Raw genomic sequence first — 20,657 nt, forward strand, 5'->3', positions numbered from 1 at the left:
GCTGGGTTGTTCCGATGCTTTTGCTGTTATAAGCAATGTGAAAATGATCAACCTTGTCCACGTCTCCTTGGGCACGTGTGAGATTTTTCTCTAGGGTAGGTGCCTGAAAGTTTAATTACTGAGGTTTGGAATGCACATTTCCAACTTAATCAGGGGTCGCCACATTGCTTTCCAGAGTGACTGTGTCATCTACCCTCCCACCGTGTGTAGGGTTCCCATTTCCATATATCTTCCACAACACTTGAGATGGTCAGAATGATTAAAATTTGACAAATCTGATGGGTGTAAAATGAAATCCAATTGCATTTCCTTCCCCCCCATTACTAATGAAATGGAGCATTTAACATATGTTTATTGGGCATTTGGATTTCTTCTTAGGTGAATTGTAGGTTCATATCCTTTTCCCATATTTCTATCATGTAGTTTGTGTTTTCTTCTTATGATTTGTGAGAGTCCTTACAAACAGATATGATTTGTGGGTTGTAAAATATCTTCTCCCTCACGTGGCTTGTCTTTTTCACTTTGTCTACGGTGCTTTTTGTCACAGAGTTGTTAATATTAGTGTGGTAAAATTTATCTGCTCTTTTCTTTGTGATTTTTGTTCATTTTGTCTTATTTAAAAATTCCTTCCACAAACAGATAAAAAGAAGTCATTTGTATTGTTTTTTAATAAATTTATTTATTTTTGGCTGCGTTGGGTCTTCATTGCGGTGTGCGTGCTTCTCACTGCAGTGGCCTCTCTTGCTGCGGAGCACGGGCTTTAGACGTGTGGGCTTCAGTAGTTGTGGCACGCGGATTCAGTAGTTGTGGCACGTGGGCTCTAGAGCGCAGGCTCAGCAGTCTTGGCGCACGGACTTAGTTGCTTTGCGGCATGTGGGATCCTCCTGTACCAGGGATTGAACCCGTGTCTCCTGCATTGGCAGGTGGATTCTTTTTTTTTTATATGTATTTATTTAATTTATTTATGGCTGTGTTGGGTTTTCGTTGCTGTGTGCGAGCTTTCTCTAGTTGCGGTGAGCGGGCGCTACTCTTTGTTGCGGTGCGTGGGCTTCTCATTGTGGTGGTTTCTCTTGTTTCAGAGCATGGGCTCTAGGTGCACGGGCTTCAGTAGCTGTGGCACGCAGGCTCAGTAGTTGTTTCTCATGGGCTTTAGATTGCAGGCTCAGTAGTTGTGGCACACAGGCTTAGTTGCTCCGTGGCATGTGGGATCTTCCCGGACCAGGGCTCGAACCCGTGTCCCCTGAATTGGCAGGCAGATTCTTAACCACTCCACCACCAGGGAAGCCAGTCAGGCAGATTCTTAACCACTGCACCACCAGGGAAGTCCCTCATTTGTATTTTTTTAAGCTATAATTTTTAGTTTTTCTTGTCACATGTGGCTCTTCTAATTCATCTGGAATTAATTTTTGTGTGTAGAGGTAGGCTCTAATTTTATCTTTAATCTCCTCCCCACCCCCATGATTAGTCCTTTGTCCCATTAGTCACCATTTAGTGACTAGTCACCTTTGTCCCATAGTCACCATTCAGTGACTAGTCAATTTGTTTCCACTGTTTCTGGGCACCTTTTTTATTCCACTGGTCTAATGGTATATCCCTTTCACCCCTCTCTCACTAATTTAGTTTTTATAGCTTTGTGGTTTTCATATATTAGGGTAAATCCTTTCCACACCCTTGCCAAATTGTCTTGGATATTGGCCTTTATTCATTAATATGACTTTTAGGATAAGCTTCTTGTATTTCATTTTTAAACTGTGATTCTGATTGAAACTGAATTTATAGTTTTATTTGAGGGAGGGTTGCCATCTTCAAGCTGTTTTTCCAGCCCTGAACATGACATGTTTCTTCCTATGCTTGGATCTTCCTTAAAGTCCCCCAAGAGAGTTACAGTTTTTTTCTCTACATCTTTTACTGCACATCTTGTTGTTTGATTTGTTTTACAGTTTTGATGCTATTGCATGATGCCTTGTTATCATTGTAGCTTCTGGTTCTTTGTTGTAGTTGTATCAGAATTTGTACTTTTGTGTGCTTATTTCATACCCAGCATTCTCGCAGAACTGTCTTATTACTTTGAATGGGTTTCCCCCTATAGGCTGTCATAATTTTTATGTAGACAGTATCAACTGTGAATAATGACAGGTTTGTTTTTTTTCCTTTACAATCCGTATGCCGTTCCTTTCTTTTTCTTTACTTATTACACTGACTAGTACTTTAAGTACAACAGTGAATAGAAACATTTTTAGTGGGTGTCGTAGTCACATACCTCACTTCAAATATATGGTTTGACTTCAAGTCTGTACTCCTCCTGGCCAATACCTTACCTCTGGTCATCCTCCCTACCTTACAAGGCACTGTTGTCTAGTGATATGCCTTCATCGTGTGTGTGTGTGTGTGTGTGTGTGTGTGTGTGTGTGTGTATTCACAAGTTAAACTATCTCTTTTATCTGTCATCTATCTGCCTATCTATCTATCTTTAGTTTACATTTGTCCTCATGTTTACCATTATTTTTTGCTCATCATGCCATTTTCTTGCATGGCAGTCTTTCCTTCCATTTAAATGTCCTTCTTGAGGAATATTGTATAGTACTTATTTCACCTGAACTTGAGTGGTAAAATCTTCTTTATTATTCTTCGAAAGGCTTTATTTCAATCTCAGTTTTGAGTAACAATTTACTGAATATTTTTTGCACTTGAAGGCATTATTCTCTCATTTCTAGCCTCTAGTATTATAGCTGATTACCGAATTGTTGTTTCTTTAGGCAATCTGTATTTTCTCTCAGGATGCTTTTAAGATTTTTCTCTTCATAATTTTAGAACTTTTAATATTTCACTAAAATATGTATAGGTTGGATTTATTTTTCATCCTCCTTAGAACTCATTGAAACTCTTGACTCTCAGGATTTATGTCTTTCATTAATACTGGAAAATTTAATCTTTAGTTCTTCAAATACTGTCTTTCTCCATTATCTCTTTCTAGAACTCCCATTAGATATATTTTGGATCTTTTTAATCTGTTCTCCCTTTCTCTTACCTTTAATCATATTTTCCATCTGTTTATCTCTCTGTGCCATATGCCCAGATTCCTCGAATGTGTCTACCTGTTCATTAACACTCTCCCTAGTGTGTCTAACCTAATAATTAACTTATCTACTGCCTTTAATTTCAAAGATTAGCTTTTTCATTACAAAAAATTGTATTTGTCACTTTAAACTTTTTTTCATTGTATCCTATTAATGTCTGTCTTTATATACCTTTTCTATTATTTCAAGCTCTAGTGCTCTAATTATTTATTATATCAACTAAATTTCCCTTATAGTAGATTGTTTCCTTGTGTGAGTGAAAAGTTTTGATTGCAAGCTCAAGTCTAATGATGCTTGTTTTTCCTATGGAAATACAGTAGAATCTGGGTTGTGAGAGTAGCCTCATAGAATGGTTTTGTTTAGTTCTCTTATTTAACCCAGGAAAGTTACTAGGACTGGTTTTTACTTTGGCTTAAGGATTTCTGAACCCTCCTGAACATGTGATATGAATTCAGCTCATAAATTCATATAAGATATACGATGTTGGGTTTTGATTTCTCAGGGTTTTGCTTTTTTCACTCACTCAGAGATAAACGCTTCTTCACCATCTCCTTTTGCTATAGAGTTGACTTTTATACAGTTTATTGTTTAACTGAGAGTGCAGTCCTTCAAGTGTCCCAGCTTAATGCAGAATCTTAGTTTTAACTTCTGTTCACAGGTGCTCTTAAGACCTTATCTCTTGCTCTTGAATGGGCATTAAAACCCATCCATTAAATCCTCTAGGTTACCAGGACTAATCACTGCCCATGGGACAGCTGCAGTCTCAGTTCACATGCTTAGTCCTACGTTTTTCATTTCCTCCTAGGGATTTCCTTTTATGTTTTGCAAGTTCAGCAATATATGTTTTAAAATATATTTGAAAATATATTTCTGTACTTTAGTTTTCTAGAAATTTTTAGCAGGAGGCTTTTTCTTATTCTGCCATGTCGCTAGTACTGGATCCTTGAATGACTTTTACAAAGAGAATTCACTAAAATAGGAAAGCATAAGATATTTCCTGGGGGCATACACAGCATCCTTCAAGACTTGTAAGTGTGATGTTCCTAATGGAGAGGTTACTCAGTGCTGGACTGAGTGTAGACGAAGATTTGAGGAAGGAAGTGGGGGAGGACCAGTAGTGCATTAATGGACAATTACTTTCTGCCCCCTCAGATGGTACTTGAGTGTTTAGCTAATGGCAGTTCACTTAGAAAAGTGATCATTGACAAGTCCTGGTAAGCAGCTTCTAAAAATATCTTGCCTGAAGTGATTGAGTCTTTTTAGGGAATAAAAGATCAGAATCTGGAAGCAGGGAGATGGTTCTCAAGTTCTAGTGAAAGTAAATTCTAAAAGCAAAGTGGGAGCCACAGGAGGTGTTGGGGAAAGGAGAGATTGAAGGACTCAAGCTCTCCTCTAAATTTAAACATTAGAAGAGGAAGCAAACAGAAGGAGAAGCAGGGGTGAGGGTGTAAAGGACTGAGTTGAAAGCATGCGTGTAGGAGTTTTCACTGAAGACAAAGCCAATTTGTGGGGGAAAACCTATTCTCCGTGGGGCCTGGTAACCACATTTCTTAGCATCTGAAGTATTAGGAGAAGTGCCACTTGCCTGAGATCCATTTGCTAAGCCTTAAGCAGATGATATTGGATTATGATCACTCTTAGGCTTCGGCCTGAGTTCTCCCTTTGGTCTCTGCTAGGAATATGTCTCATATTGAGGTGTGGATCCCCATGTGGGGCTATGAGGCCATTAGAAAACCACATGTGCAGCTCTGAGTTCATTCTGGCCCCCGAAGGCTGTGTCTCATCAGATATGAGGGAGAGAAGTGAAAGGCAGTGCTGGTGTGGCAAGGGCATTCTACTGGGAGTTACTGCGTTCCTGGTTCCAATGCCGGTGAGTCGTGTGGTCTTGAGGAACTCATTTAACTATTCCATACCAGCGGTCTCAACCAGGGGCAGTTTTGCCCCTCAAGGGACATTTGGCAACTGGAAGCATTTTTTTTTTTTTTTTTTTTTGCGGTACGTGGGCCTCTCATTGTTGTGGCCTCTCCCGTTGCGGAGCACAGGCTCCGGACGTGCAGGCTCAGCGGCCATGGCTCACGGGCCCAGCCGCTCCGCAGCATGTGGGATCTTCCCGGACCGGGGCACGAACCCGTGTCCCCTGCATCGGCAGGCGGACTCTCAACCACTGCACCACCAGGGAAGCCCTGGAAGCATTTTTGATTGTCACAACTGGGAGGTGCTTCTGGAAGCTATTGGTAAGGAGCCAGGAATACTGCTACACATCCTACAGTGCACAGGCCCGCCCGTGACGAAGAATTGTCTGACTCAGAAATGTCGATAGTACTGTGGTTGACGAAACCCTGCTCTACCTGACTCTTCTCACATAAAAAGGAGGGCTTAGAAGAGGAGGCTGTTATGTGTGTGGCTAGACTAGGTAAGCGCTAATATTCAACTTGCGCTCCCTATCTAACACAGACCACTTCTATCCATGTCACATCCATAGAAGCATGAAACAAATGAAATGGGCTAAAAACATACCTTATTTTCTGCCAAAAGAAGAAAATTGTGTCCTCAGAATGCTGGGAGCTTAGCAGGTTCACAGCGACTACTGTGTTTGCCTCCACACTTGTCCCTGTGAAGTAAGAGCCGAGGACTGTCTTCTTTGAGCTGAACTGCTTGTCTGTAGAGCAGGTTTATCACTTCTAGCTATTCCCACGCAACCTTCCCAACATGGCACAGATCCTAAGAAGTCCATGTCCTGGTTGTGTCCGTTTGGCTTCGCATGTAGTTACCATTCATTCATTCAATCATTCAATCAAATATGTGTTTTGTACCCACCAGGCGTAAGGCAGTGCATGAATTGTGTGGAAAATGAAAGGACGGATAAATGAAGCCCCTTGTAGTGTAGTGGGGAGGAGAGCTCCATACACCACAGTGTCTGAGGCAGGAGGTCATAAAGTGCCCAAGGGTCTCAGAGGAGAAAGAGATCATGTTGTGTTATGATCACAAAATGCTTTGCAGAGGAGGTTTGGCACGAACCGGGCTTTGAAGTCTAGTTTTTTGACAGGTAGGCACAATAGAAGGGGGACAGAAGGGAGAGAGAAAATGAGAAATGATATGCAGGAGGACTTGCGTTTGTGGAAGGTGTGTATTTCTGTGTCTGTGGACTGGCGAGAGTCCTGCTTCATTGGAGCAGGCAGTGAGAGCTGCACAGGCGTAGGAGATATTGCTGGGAGCGTAGATGTGGCAGGGCATTTTGTTTAGTTCTGGTCCTTGAAACAAGGAGTTAAATGGGATGACATTTAAGTTTGCATACAACCCTAAGATTATAAGGTCTCGTGATTCCATAGTTATATTTGTTAGGCACTAGAAAGCTCACCTCTTCATTCAATAAATAAATGTAATGATTTTTTTAGCAGACAGTGTGCTAGGCACGGGGAGTGCAACATTGAACAAGTTATTGGGTTTTGCTGCACAGCGGGCTGGGGATAGGGTCAGAGTTGGGTTATGCAGTGAACACTTGTGGTAGAACCTGGAAGAGGAAGATGGGTTGGGAGGCTCTTCCCAGCTTCTGAGGAGGTGTAAGAGTCTGACCTTGAGAGGTGGTGGTGCACATGGAATGAAAGGAAGCCTGTGAAAGTGGAATAGAAAAAAAACTGACAGGACTTGGGGAAGGGTTGGTGGAGGAGATGGGCAAGAGGAAGAATCAACTTTGATTCCAAAGTTTCGTGCCTGAGTTAGGGGGAGACTGTGGTGCTGCGGTCGGAATTAGAGACCCGGGAAGGGGCTGATTTGGAGGGAAAGATGATGAGTTGATTTTTAAACCAGTTGATTCACGGCGCTTTCGGGCCATTCAGGTGGAGGAGCCTTTGAGCAGTTGTGAATGTGGTACCACACTTGAAACAGAACAGGCCAAAGGAAAAGATGTGGGAATCTTCCATATATTCGCTGTGATTGAAGCCATCTGGATGGATGAAATCACCAGGAGAGAGGGTCTACATAGAGAAGAGGATAGGGAACAGTCCGTGAGAGATGTGTACCTTTAGGAGGAAGAAGAAAGGGAAGAAAAGGAAGAAGAAAAGGTGAAGAAGATGAAGGGGCAGCGAGGGAGGTGCGGGGAGAACAGGAGATTGGAGATACTCCCGGAGGGGTCTGGGAAGCAGGGAGGCGGGGTAGCCAGTTCCTGCTGAGCCCCGGATGCAGCAGAATGTGTACACACCCTGATAGCCTCCAGGGAAACAGACTTTGGTTTTAAAAATCCCTTGGAACGTATTTAGCTGTAGAAGTGTTGAACCACCTGATCATTTTATCACTTCTCAGGGCCTCAGCCAGAGGGGGAGGGGCGGGCGAACGGGGGAGGAGAAGGCTCTCCAGTGAGTCTTCCCTCCTGTGTGTGCGGAGCTGTGGTGAAGAGGTTTGCTGTGAGGGAAAAGCTGCTTGATTTGTTTTATGGTAGGTACCAGTGTGGCAACAAGGGGACTTTAGAAGCTACAGCCTTTGGCCTGAGAGGTATCCCCCCACCGCGAAGACACTGGGGACTGTCTGTGACGGATTTTGTCCATGCCATCCCGTTCCCCACAGCCTGGATGGCTGTGTGGACATAGCTCACGCAAATCCTTCAGCTTTCCTCCAGGAATAGGGACTTCTCATGTTTTTATTTTTGGTTGTGGAGGAGCCTATGTGCCCACTGCCTGACCCTCACTGACTCTAGAGTGACCCTGGGCTCTTCCGCTGTGGGCCCTTGAAACCATTCTTACCCAGCCTCGCCGTTCAGGCCACACTTGCTCCTTCCGTGTGGCTCCTGCAGTGAGAGGGAAGTGTGGGATGTGACCTCTGGCATCAGGCAGGTCTAGCTCCGCCACATACGCGCTGTGTGATCTTAGTTTAGGGACATCGTTTCTCTGATCTCATCTGAAAAATGGTTGAAGCCTCTGAGGATTCTTAAGCAGATCAAATGAGGTAACACATACACGGTGATGATTAGTTAGACCTTCCACAGATGGTAGGTATTGTTAGGGCTTTGAAACTTTTTCTTTCATTTTTCTGCTTCGCTCTCTTTTCGTTGAATTGTTTTCAGAATTTCTTTCCCTCTCTTCCAATGTTTTCCACTTTAAAAAAAAAAAAAGCAATTAATTTGAAGAAAATTATAACCGAACACCCCTTAGCCAGCCCCTGTCTGGCTCCCTAGGCAAATGAAGGGCCTTGAATGCTTTGATTGTTCTGGTATAATTCCCTTTTGGAAGTAGGGAGCTGTCTTTTGGCATCACCTATAACGCCTGGTATCTGTCCTTGCAAATATCACAATAATACCACCTACCGTGTGTGACACTCTAAGTTTACAAAGCCTTTTCACACACATCATCTCAACAAGCTCAGCATAATTTTGGGAGTTGGGTCTTTCACTCCAGAGAGCTGGTGACTGTCTTCATTTTTTAGGGGTGTGTGTGTGTGAGTGCGCGTGCGTGAGCGTGAAGGATAGCTTCCTTTCTTTTAACACAAAAAGCTAAAGTTTCAAAGTAGGTGGGGTGTGGGTTAAACACTGTTCTAAATGGCAGGCCTGCTGTTCGTGGGGAGGGAAAGTGGCCTGAAAGTTTAAAAATAACCTGAACATTATAGACTCCTGTGAATTCTACAGCCTGGAGCACCGTGAGTCTGTGGGTGTCTTACCTGCTGGAGGGTAGGCAGGGAAACAACAAGTTGAAAGGCAGGAGGATTTAAGTGTGCTGAATCCTTTAGTGGCACGCGTTGGCAGCAGAAGTATTCATAGGAAAAAACCTCAAGCCAAACCGAGTGATCAGGATCGATATTCCTGAATGGTCGGAATGGCACTAGCCTTGGATTTCCTGAACACAGAGCACTGGCTAATATTATTTGGGTCTGCAGTGCCGTGTACCCTCCTTCTCTGCTGCTGGGCGTCATCTCCTCTCCCTTTCTCCCTTCTCTCCCTCAGTGACCCCTCCAGAGTTGGGCCGAAAACTTTTCCAGATAGCTACCTAGAGTGACCCACCAGGGAGCTCAGGGGCTGGGGCATTTGGGGTAGATTTGGCCATTCATTGGATAACAAGTAAATGGGATAGAAAACCATGTTCATCGTGAGTAAACAGTGCACACTGATATACACTTTGGATTTTGAGAAGTTTTGGAGAGTTTGAACAGTTTTTGAAGGAGGACTCAGTTCTTGCATGGCTTATGCCTGGGGACGTAGCAATGCAGAACTGAGGCAGGTCAGGCTAATAGTACCAGCATGGATTGGAATACAATGCACTTGACAGTCTCTCTTCACAGTTGGTCTGTCAATAGTCTCCTGAGATTCAGATGGCAGGCGCTATTGCTGTCATTTCCGCAGGTGGGGCAATAAACCCAACCAGGACTGAGGGATAATTCTGTCTTGCCTCACACACACATAACTCGCTTATTCTGGGCTCTCTCAGAACCTGCTGTAGTGTCTGGACATTTTCTTGCCTCTTGGAATTGTAGGGTCATCATGACAATAAGTGACCACCCCGAATCTCTTAATGATATCAGTGAGAGGCCGTACAGTGTGGTGGTGGAGATAATGGATTTTGGAGTCAAACAGACTTAGGGTTGATTTTCTGTAATGTCATTCACCACCTATCTGACCTTAAGTGAAATTATTTAGTCTCTTTCAGTGTTGCTTTTCTGATGTGTACAATGCAGATTATAATAATACCTACCACATATAATTATTCTGAGAAATAAGGAAAGTAAAGGGCTTAGGACAGTGCCTTGCACATAATATGTATTTAATACCTATTGCAATTAGTATTATCACTAATTAGTACTTTTCTTTGTAATTATTCTTTGCTTGCTTGACGCATGTCCCTTTTTCTCTTTGTTTTTTATAGTCCTGGAAGTTTTCATATGAAATTATGACTTATTGGAGAATAGAGATTATTTTAACAAGGGGAAAATAGCATCATAGGAAGCTTTGGGTGATTATGTTAATATCTGACCACTTTACATCTGGTAGAATTTCTTTGAAGAATGTGATTGAGTGATGGGGTGATTATGTGAAAAACAAAACAAAACAAAAAACAAGTTTTAATGGAAAGGGCTGTATAGTGAGTGTGCCTATGTGTGTGTGTCCAAGGGACTGGCTTGTTAAGGGTATTAGAGAGGAGTATTTCACAAATTCTCTCTTTTGATTGAGAATTACATTTCCACCTTTCCCATTTTAAATGACACATTAGGAATATTTAGAAATCTTCAAAAGAGCTTATAATTCTTCACCTTTGAATGTACTGTATTTTTAAGTCTGTCTGAAAGCTCTCAACAGCATAGAAAGATTCCTTGTATATGTTTGGACACGTGACTGGCAGAACTTGAGATCAGATCAGAAGCTAGTGCGTATGTCTGCATACAGTCAAAAGTGTGTGTGTCTCTTTCACATGTAATTTTTTTTTTTTTTTTTGTGGTACGCGGGCCTCTCACTGTTGTGGCCTCTCCCATTGCGGAGCACAGGCTCCGGACGCGCAGGCTCAGTGGCCATGGCTCACGGGCCCAGCCGCTCCGCGGCATGTGGGATCCTCCCCGACCGGGGCACGAACCCGTGTCCCCCGCATCGGCAGGCGGACTCTCAACCACTGCGCCACCAGGGAAGTCCTCACATGTAATTCTTCATAAGGGAAAGAGGTGTATGATGGTGACATTTGCCTTTTTTGTAGAGAGAAGAGATAGAACCAGTTAATTCTGTAGTCGATTTTTTTTTTTTGAAGCAGAATTTTATTCTGCTATGTTTTATTTTCTGAGGAAAGGGATCTGAAAATATTCTCTATGTAGGGATCTGAATGTCTCTTTTTAATAACTGATTCCCCAAACCTTAATTCAACTACATTTTTAAAGAGCAGGAGATATTCCTCGTAGGGGAATGAACCCCATAATTTATGATGGATAAAATGAGGGTGAGGCTGTTATTGTGCTGGAAAGGTCCCCCTGAGTTAGAGTCACCTGATCTCCTACGCGAGAGGTAAGCATCCCTTCTTATTAAGGGGAGGATGAACACTCAACTCAGAAAGATCAGCTTGGAAACATCAGACAACAGAACAGAGACTCAAAGTCAGTGGCACAATGTGTTAGGAGAAGGGCAGCCCCTCAGACAGGGACCAGCTACCTGGTTGATGCCAAAGCTCTTTTCACCAAAAAGAGTTGCAGGAGACCCAATCATTCATTCGTCGACTGTGTATTTAGTAAAGGCCTGCTATGACGATAATATCATGCAGGCACTCTAGGTAATAATGAAGGAGAATATATGTCTTCCGTACTTGAGAAGCTTATACCACAGTGGAGGAGACGTGGCATACCTAACTGCAAACTTAAATAGGAATGTACTGTTGAAGTTATATCCATGGCAACAATGACAGTGAGTAAACAGGGTACTGCGGATGAGCGATACAAAAGCTCTGTGAGTTTATAGGAGGTAGAGATCACAGATTGACTTGGAGAGGTTATGGAAGTCTTCATGGCAGAGGCAGAATTGAACTGAACCACACACCTTGAGGGATACCTCGGAGTTGGGGAAGCAGAAAAGAGGAAGCGTGTGCTTGGGTCAGTCCGAAGCAGGTGCTGTGAGTAAGAGTTTTGAGGTAGGCGTGGGCACAACGTGTTATAACTATGTTAATGCTCTGGTACATGGGTAGATGGTGTTGGAAAGGTAGGTTGAATTCAGATTGTCTTGAGTTGTCAGGCTAAGGAGTTTGGCCGTGTTTTAGGCAGTGAGGAGCCACTGAAGTCAAGTGATTGACAGGGAGAATGATGTCACCTGGGTAGAAAGTGGCATTTTTGGAGGGGGAGCTTGCTTTGAAGGAATTATAATGAATTCACTTTCAAGTACATTGAGTTTGAGAGGATGGTGGGTAGCCCAGTTGGTACAGAGTTACCCATTACTTAATTGTGCATTTGGCTATGGAAATGAGGTGAAAGCTACGGGATAGAGGCTAGACATGGAAGTAGAGGATAGTTGAAACTGTGGGTAAGGACATGACCCCAAAGGGAGAGAAGTCAGAGAGAAGGTCAAGGGGTTGAGGACAGACCCATGGGGCCTCCCATGATAAAGGGACAGGAATAAGAGGAGTAAGAGAAGGACCGGGCAGTGAGGTGGGTCCTTCTCTTACTCTTATTCTGGGAGGGGTGGAGACTGGGATGCTAAGGGGTGGACCTCTGAGAAGAAGGGGAGGTCAGTGGTGCCAAACCCTGCAGGATGGTCCAGGAGAAGGAGGGGAAAACAAAGACCATACAAGGTCAGTGGGGTCTTCATGCAATTTCTGGGGGTTGGAAGGGGCAGAACCAGTATGGTCTGCTCAGATGCACGTTTCAAAGCTGGCCTCAAGTCCATATCATATGGGAACGCCTTATTCACTCTGATTATTTTATACCAGGTGGGTGTAACCAGCTGTTCAGCGGAGGAGAGAGTGGGAGAGAAAGGGTGTGGTGATGGACAGGTGGTGGCTTAATCTGCGATGATTCCAACCCAGAGTCCTGTGAGAGACAAGCCTGGTGGGCGGGGTGGGTGCGACTTCTCTTCATTGGACCGGCAGGGCTCCTCTAGGCTCTGTTTGGGCTCTGAGCTGCTGCTTTCCCTGCTGGTGGGACATCTTCTTCAAGAGTGGAACGTGGGGAGTGAGTGGGTCAAGAGCGGCCAGTCAGTGCAGGATGCAGCCCAGCACCCTCTCATCCTCAGCACGACGCCACATGAAGGCTCTCATTTTCTTTCCGTTGAATGAATGCATCAGCCCGAGCCCACCCAGGCTGAGCAAGCTTTGCAATGTGTGGGCTGTATTTTGTTTTCCAAGTCAAGAGGCCAAGGGGGCAGATGAACGGGCGTGTTTGCGTCAGTTGTTTTCACCCTTAGATGGCGAGGCACCCTCGGCTCACCCCTGTCGGTCAGAGCTGGAGCTCTGCGGAGTGGTCCTGCCGTCCTCTGCCTCGGCCGGACAGCAGGGCTGGACACTGAGGGTGGGAGCTGAGGTGCACAGTGATGGGGCAGGCATCCTTGGCTGTCTGGGGCTAGACACTGAACCTCCAAAATGACTTTCCCAATAGGGGTTAATGTCTTTCAAGTTTGACTTTTGTCCAGGCCGAAAAGTGACCTCATCTTATGGAAAACAGAGGATTGAAGTGGTAATACTAGACTCATTTATGATCCTAGATACACTGCAAGAAATGAAAGATGCTGACTGCTTAATGAATTCCCTACCTTTCATCCCCTGCACGCCCAGGCTCTTGTGTCCCCCAGCACTTCTCAAGGTCTCCAGTGCTGTCTCTTTCAGGGGGTGCCACTGATTCTTCTGTTTTCCCAGCCGCCTCCAGCCCCAGCCCGAGGGGACGCCTCCTTCCTCGGCTCTTCCTCCACCCCAGACCCTGTGCTCTCTTAGGGTGCCTGCCACATTCTGCCTCCTCTTAGCGTTCTTCATAAGGATGTTTTCCCCTTCTTCTCTTTTAGACCGTAAGCTTTTAGGGGCCGTGACTGTGTCTAATTTATCCTTGACACTCAGAATCCCTGGGAACAATGCCAGGCACATTAAAAGCGGTTAGTGCTTATTTGTTCAATGCGTTTATGAATTAACGAAGAAGTAAACAAGCATGACTCTCCCAGGTATCAAGACCTTTGGGGTCTTCAGACTCTGGTCTCTAATATTTTGCTTTCTTTTCCCTTTTCCCTCGTCTTTCTAAGTCTCAGGCACTTACACGTCTCTCCACCTCCATCTATCCTGCACACACCACAGCCACCCGTGGGATGCACTTCTGAAGTCTGCTTTCAGAAGCAGAAAGCTGTCAGATGTGCGGTGTTTGCTGTGTGTACCGTGGTCACAGCTAAAATGTAGTTAAGAAACACTTATGCGGCACTTATTGTGTGCCAGGTACTGATCTAAGAGCTTGATATGTATTAACTAACTTAATCTTCATAACAGCCCTGTGGGACAGGTGATGGGCATTCTTAGAAATTTAACCCTCTGGGAGACTCTCTGGCTCAAGGTCATGGCTTACTTCTCCAGGGTCTAAGATCGTGCCTGTGACCAGACTCTTAAGCAAGGAAAACATGATCCTGACATGCAGTATGTTAAGTGTGGTCACACATTGTAAGGAATCCTGACCTCATTACCAGGAGATGCAGCTCTGCTGTTGCCTGTCTCTGTACACTTGGACACGTTCCTGAACCTCTGGGTCCCAGGTAATAGAATGTGTCTCAACAGTCCTGCAGCAAAGATGCCGTGAGATAACATTACCACGGTTGGCACCCAGGAAATATTGAGTTGTCGTAAATGAATGGTTTAAAAAATACTGTTTAGCAAACTTTGCACATCTATAGTTAGCTGATAGAGGGTTGGAGCTGTGCGGTTTCTCAGGTATAGGTTTGAGAAATGCCGGTTCTAGGGACAGACATTACATAAGGATGTGAAGTTATGTTTTCACCCAAGTCAGGGCTGTAAGGTATTGTGGAAGCCGCCAGACTCCCAAGATGTCTGCATCACCATAATGCTCCTCTGCTCTGCGATGAATTTGCATATGGTCTCCTGCCAACTTTTCTTCTTAAAACCCAATCCCAAATCCTCTCTGCATTATGTTCCTTAGAGCAATGCTTTGCATAAGAGTCTATTTCTTGGAAAGGCTCAACAGGGGAAAAATAGAACAAAAGGGGCCCTGATCACTTAAGCATAAGCGATCTGAGTGGAACTGGCCGGGTAGGGGGAGATGAGGGAGTGGGGCTGGTGTGAGGGCACACACCTTTAGATGAGGCGAAGGTGTGCAGACTCCCCAGTGGTGGGCTGAAATCTCCTGTGAAGATGGCCCAAGACCTGACAGATCTGGGAAGAGCTTTATGAATGAGGGAAATAGGCTAAGTGCTTCTCCATCTTTGCCACTCACATCTCTCCATCTTGGTACAAACTCCCATGGCCTGCCTGGTCTGGGGGGAGCGTGGCAACCTTGTTTCCTTCCTTTTCCAGAGGATGCTGGAGGGACCCCCTACCAGTCAGCTTCTCTCTTGCTTGCACGTTGAATGGTGCCCTGGAGTAGAGGAGTTGCGGGGTTATTAATGCTTTGGAATTGGACTCTCTGCGTGGGATTCATACTCCAGGAAAGTTTTTCACTTGCTTCCTTGGATCCTTTTGGGTTTCTAGTTTTCAGGTCACTTCTTGCAGGAAAACATGTAGACCTTTTGGCTGCACCATCTTAACTCGTGTGTGTGTGTGTGTGTGTGTGTGTGTGTGTGTGTGTACCTTGTACTCACATGCCCAGTGTGTGGGGCTGCACGTTTCAAGTACTGTGAGATGGCTGATTGCATTGTTGGTGAAATTTGGGGCTTGGGCCTCAACAAAGTACCACAGGAGTAGAGGGCTAGTGACAAGAGCTCACGTCTAGGAATGTCTAGGCTCTGAGGTGTGGTGCCCGAGGTGCTAGGCTGCCAAGTACCTGAGCTCACAGGCATATGCTCACAAATGACCAGTAGATGGTGCTCTAACAACATGAAAATATGGCTGCTCTCCCTCCTGGGCTGGAAAGGGATTTTAGAAAACCGGTTTCCAATCAGAATTATGACCAATTGATGATTTTTTTTTTTTTTTTGCGGTACGCGGGCCTCTCACTGCCGTGTCCTCTCCCGTTGCGGAGCACAGGCTCTGGACGCGCAGGCCACGCGCAGGCCACAGCCGCTCCGCGGCATGTGGTATCTTCCCGAACCGGGGCACGAACCCGTGTCCCCTACATCGGCAGGCGGACTCCCAACCACTGCGCCACCAGGGAAGCCCCAATTGCTGACTTTTTATATTTCCATTTGTGGGTCTTTAAGAGGACACTGGAACTAGGGACATGGCAAGTTCCCCTTACAAAGAGCATTACGGCAGTGACCTAATCTGAAGTTTTTTCTAAGGATCCTCCCGGATCTTGAGGGCAGTAGATGTGTTCCCAGTTAAGCATCTTCCCAGCGTGGTCCCAGGAGCATTTGGCCACTGATCAGATTCAATCTGAGGATGGTAAGCCCAGCATTCCCATAGGCTTAGCGTGATTGCATAGTTTCTTCTCTTGATGTTGAACAATTTGGGATCACACTATTACTGCCCCTGAGAAATTAGCCTGGGTATTGGAAAAAGCCATCAAGTGAAAGATGTTAGAAGTCTAAAATCTGCCTCTTATCAGATGTGGACAAACTACTTAACATTTCTGAGACTCTTTAATTCGTTCACCACATCAGGGTTGTGATACATGTGTTGCCAGGCTGACCTCAGAGGTTTGGAGTTAGAGTTACATAAAGTGAAAACTATTGAAGACACATGAGATATTGTTCAGCCATTAAAATTGTAGCCCTCTGGGGACTGGGAGAATGGGGGCATCGGAAAGCATGAAAGAAGTTCACAGATCTCAAAGGGCTCAGGAGCTGTGACAGCCAGGTGGGGGTGAACGTGAGAGTGTGCCTTCTTCCCAGCATTACTGTCCTCAGGCCAAGTCCATTCCCAAAGCCATTTGTGCCATCACGTTTGCCTTTGTCCTCTTGGGCTCCACCCTCTAGGAATCCCCAGTTTTTAACTCCCCTACAGAGGCTTTCACGCTCCCCAGCACACTTCACATCATCCCCAACACATGCATTTGTGATCCCTGCCTCCTGAGAAGGTAGGAAGGTAAGCCTCAACTGCAGTGGGTCCTCACATTTCCGTGAATAACCTCCTGTCTTGGGAATTCTAGGTCCGTAGAATTACAGCAGCAACAGAGAACACAGGACATTGTAGAGAGAGCAAAAGGAATTAGTACTGGATCTCTGCTTAGTAGGTGACATTGAAGACACAAGCCAAGGGTTCCTGATCTTCCATGAACTTCTTCCAGGAGGTAACGGGTTGGTGAGCCTTGCTTCTTCTGAGAATGAACAGGCATGCCACCCTCTAGCCTGCAAAGGCTGGGACACGAAGCAGAGGGATGAAGTTGCAGCATGAGAATGAGGTCCATCTAGCATTCTAGCCAGTAAAGTTATACAATCTAATTTAATCCCAGAAGCGTATACTTTATTTTTATCATCATCTATTTTGTCCATGATTGTGATCTCAGTTCCTAAAACAGTGCCTAGGGCTCAGAAATATTTGTCAAATGATTTGAATGAGTTTTGTGCTATGGGTTATGGTCCTACCTCTGAAAGCATGGATTTGATAATTTCCGAAAGTCTTTTTTAATCCTGTATGGTTTACAGGGCTACTGAGAGAGCCACTTGTGACGGGTTCTAAATGACTGACAGCTGACGGGACTTTGGGTCCATAGTATCGCCTTCCCTTTCACTCTGACTAGGTGTTCTGGCAGAAAAGGACCCTCCAATTGAGGTAGGTAGAAGGACTAAGGCAGTAATGGGAAAGCAAAATACTCTGACTCACCTCGAATAGTAATTTGGCTTAAAATGGGCCTTCCTGAATCAAAAGGTCAACACGCCATGCCCAAGGGCAGCAGTGCCTGCTAGGGGAGGACGCGTTGAGACCATTCCTTTTGTTTTCCAGCACCAGAGACTTTCCCTTCACACAGACACACACTCACATACATTCTCACACAGCAGACCCGTGTCAGTGCTCACATGGCCTTGTCCAGCACACACACACATCCACCGAGGAACACACGTGCCTCTCACTCAGATGTCACCTCTCTTCTCACCAGTTAATCTCACACACAGACACTGCCTTCCACACCCGCGAATCCACACTCACCCATGATTTCCAGCCTCCGGGCTATGGTCAGTCCTTTGTTTCCTTCCTCTGTCCCCACCCCCACCCCGTCTCGTCCATGGCTCAGGTGGGGAGGATTTGGATAGGGCTGTGCGTTCAAGTCAAAGCAGGGGGGCAGCTGGTACCTATCTTCAGTTCAAACCACTGACTCACCTGTGCGCAAGGGCTTGGTTGCTAAACCCAGGGACTCGTTCTCTGGGGCGTGAAGTCCACCATTCCCGCTTCTGCAGCTCAGACGCTAATTCTATTTTTTCTTCATTCTTGGGGTGTGTTTGAGGAAGTCAGTGGAGAGGACTTGGGAGTAAAAGATAGGGGTGGGAGGATCCCCCTGCTTGAGAAGGTCGTTTTAGCCTAGAACTCACTACCTCGGAACTCAGTATCCCAGAGATACAGGGCTCTATTAGAGCCAAACCCAAGAGGTCGTCCCAGATCGCTTTTAGAGAGGGGCGGGGTGCAGAAGCTCCCGCCAGAGCTGGCTCCAACACCAGAGTGCGGAGCCCCCAGAGGTCCTAGCGTCCCTCGTGGGACCTCCAGGCTGCTAAGTGGGGACATGGGCAGAAGAGGGTGCTGCCTTCTCTGCGGAAACCCTGGGGCAGCGCTCTCGGAGCCTGGGAGGTGCGGAGGCGCGGCGACCCGGCCCCGGCGCAGGGCGCGTAGAGCGCAAAGGCTTCGACTCCAGGCTAGGGCGGCGGCGCGCCGGTCACTGCGCGGGGCACAGCCCCGGCGGGCGCCTCTCGGCGGGGACAGGAGGCGCGAGAGCGTGCGCGCGTGCGTGTGCGCCCCCACCAGGCCTCGGCTCTCAGGCGGAGACTCCGCCGCGCCGGCAGCTGCGCCAGCCTGTTTCCTCTCAGCAGTACTTGGGGAAAGGCGATTCTTGCCTGGATCTTTGCAGAGGGGGCCCGCTACCCTCTGGCTACATCGATCAGTGGCCCAAGCCAGCCTCGGGTCCCAGGAACCTCCTGCAGCGGTTGGCCGGGTCCTTCCGGCTTCATCCCCGCCCCGCCCTAGCTCGCCAGGCCCGCCCCCGCTTCTCCTGGCTCTTCAGTACGCGCCTGACTGCGCCTCTGCGCTCCGCTCGCTCTCCCCCTCCTGGCCTCGCGCTTCTTCTCCTCTGCTCCTCGGAGTGGGGCTGCCAGGGTGGAAGAGGAAGACTGAGTCGGTAGTGAGCAAGTTCGGTCCTTGGACAACTCCCGTGCCAGGCTACCGCTGGGCTCAGCTGCAACCTGTTTCTCCCTCGCCCAAGTGCTCGCTCGCCCGCCCGCCCGCTCGCTCCCGCTCTCCCGCCCTCTCACCGGCGCAGCCGCGGATCGCTGTTGCATGCTGATCCGGAGAGGCGGCGGCGGCGGCGGCGGCGGCGGCGAGCGCTCCGGGCGGATGCTGGCACTCGGGCTTCGCGGCTCTCTGGATGCTGCTCAACTTCTCTCCCAAGCGCAGGAGCTTTGAAGTCATTTGTCCCTCTCCGGTTGGATCGACTTCTTATTTTGATATTTTGGGCGTTGCGGTTTACGCAGCAACCTCAATACAGCTCTCCCCCTTCTCTCCCTTTCTGTCTCTCAACCTTTGGATGCGTCTGTGCTGGCAGATTTAAAGACCCAAGTCTTGGCTGTGGGATTTCTCAGATGGACTTGCGGGGGCTGGCGTTATAAAGCATGTCACCATAACCTCGTCCTTGTCTTTTTTTTTTTTTGAAAAGTTCTTTTGTTTTCATTTTTCCCCTCCCCCCACCAATAAATTACCAAACTGTTACCTAGCGGGCCGGTGCCTGCCTCTCTCCCAGAACTAGGTGGTGCGTCTGCCAGAAGAGGAGCTATGTTTGAAGAGCAGCCTACTCCACCCGTCTCCTCTCCAGTCCCTGAACGCCACCACACACTGGCATTTTGAAAAAAAAAAAAATATATCCTCCAGAAACTGAGCACACCCAAGCTCTTACCCCCTTTTTTTCCTCCTTGAGGAATGGAGCTTCGCAGAGGTTGTATTTAGATTCAACAGTTCAGAGCGGCGGGGTTGCAGCGGCCGCCTTTCCGAAGAGCTCGCGAGGCTCCCCGGAGGCGGTGGTCCCCGAGTCCGTCTGGATGCGGCTCTGAGACTCCGTGTGTCTTTCTGCTTGTTGCTGTGTGCGGGTGTTCGGCCACGATCACCTTTGTGTGTATTCTGTCTGTTTAAACTTCAGGATGGCTCGCTTCGGGGAGGCGGTGGTCGGCAGGCCGGGGTCGGGAGATGGAGATTCGGACCAGAGCAGGAACCGGCAAGGAACCCCCATACCGGCCTCCGGGCCGGCGGCCGCCTACAAGCAGTCGAAAGCGCAGAGGGCGCGGACTATGGCTTTGTACAACCCCATTCCCGTCCGACAGAACTGTTTCACCGTCAACAGATCCCTGTTCATCTTTGGAGAAGATAACATTGTCAGGAAATACGCCAAGAAGCTCATCGATTGGCCATATCCTTTCTTGCCCACCATCGCTCCCCTCTCCCCCCTTTGCATTTCTTCGGGTAAGGGGGGAAACGTAGCATGGAGTTTGCACCCCCATTCCTTTCCTGGTGCCGATTTGCCTCTTTGCTGAAGTGCACTCTGTACTTTGGTGCACCTAAGAGGCAAGCTTGGTGCTGTAGAAACCGATGTGGGCACTAGTGTTTTGCAAGGTAAGACTTTTGGTTTTTGATATTTCCTACGTGGAAGTCTCCAGCATCCCTGGGTGCATGGTGTTGTGGTGTCTGCCCCTTTCGTCGCTGGGCTTTATTCGATTCTCAGCCCCCTAGTCCCTTCACAAGCTGCATAGAATGGGTTGCCCCTAATATCTGGGTTTTCTTTCATACTCAGCCCCCCTTTTCCCTCCCTTTAAGCCATCCCCTTTGCCCTCATCCCCACCAGCCGGGAAGACACCTATACTAT

The 20,657-nt window shown here is 47.0% G+C and overlaps 1 protein-coding gene across 3 annotated transcripts in view; it reads left to right on the forward strand.

Moving 5' to 3' along the window:
- Positions 1 to 19,938: 19,938 nt before the first annotated feature.
- Positions 19,939 to 20,657, forward strand: part of CACNA1E (calcium voltage-gated channel subunit alpha1 E) — a 298,455-nt gene continuing 297,736 nt past the window's right edge. For all 3 annotated transcript variants that reach the window (XM_032650563.1, XM_032650564.1, XM_032650565.1), the window contains exon 1: positions 19,939 to 20,204. In XM_032650563.1, coding sequence (XP_032506454.1) covers positions 19,939 to 20,204 — 266 coding nt within the window. The remainder of the gene's footprint in view (positions 20,205 to 20,657) is intronic.

This window comes from Phocoena sinus, chromosome 1 (assembly GCF_008692025.1).
Source record: "Phocoena sinus isolate mPhoSin1 chromosome 1, mPhoSin1.pri, whole genome shotgun sequence".
Taxonomy (NCBI): domain Eukaryota; kingdom Metazoa; phylum Chordata; class Mammalia; order Artiodactyla; family Phocoenidae; genus Phocoena; species Phocoena sinus.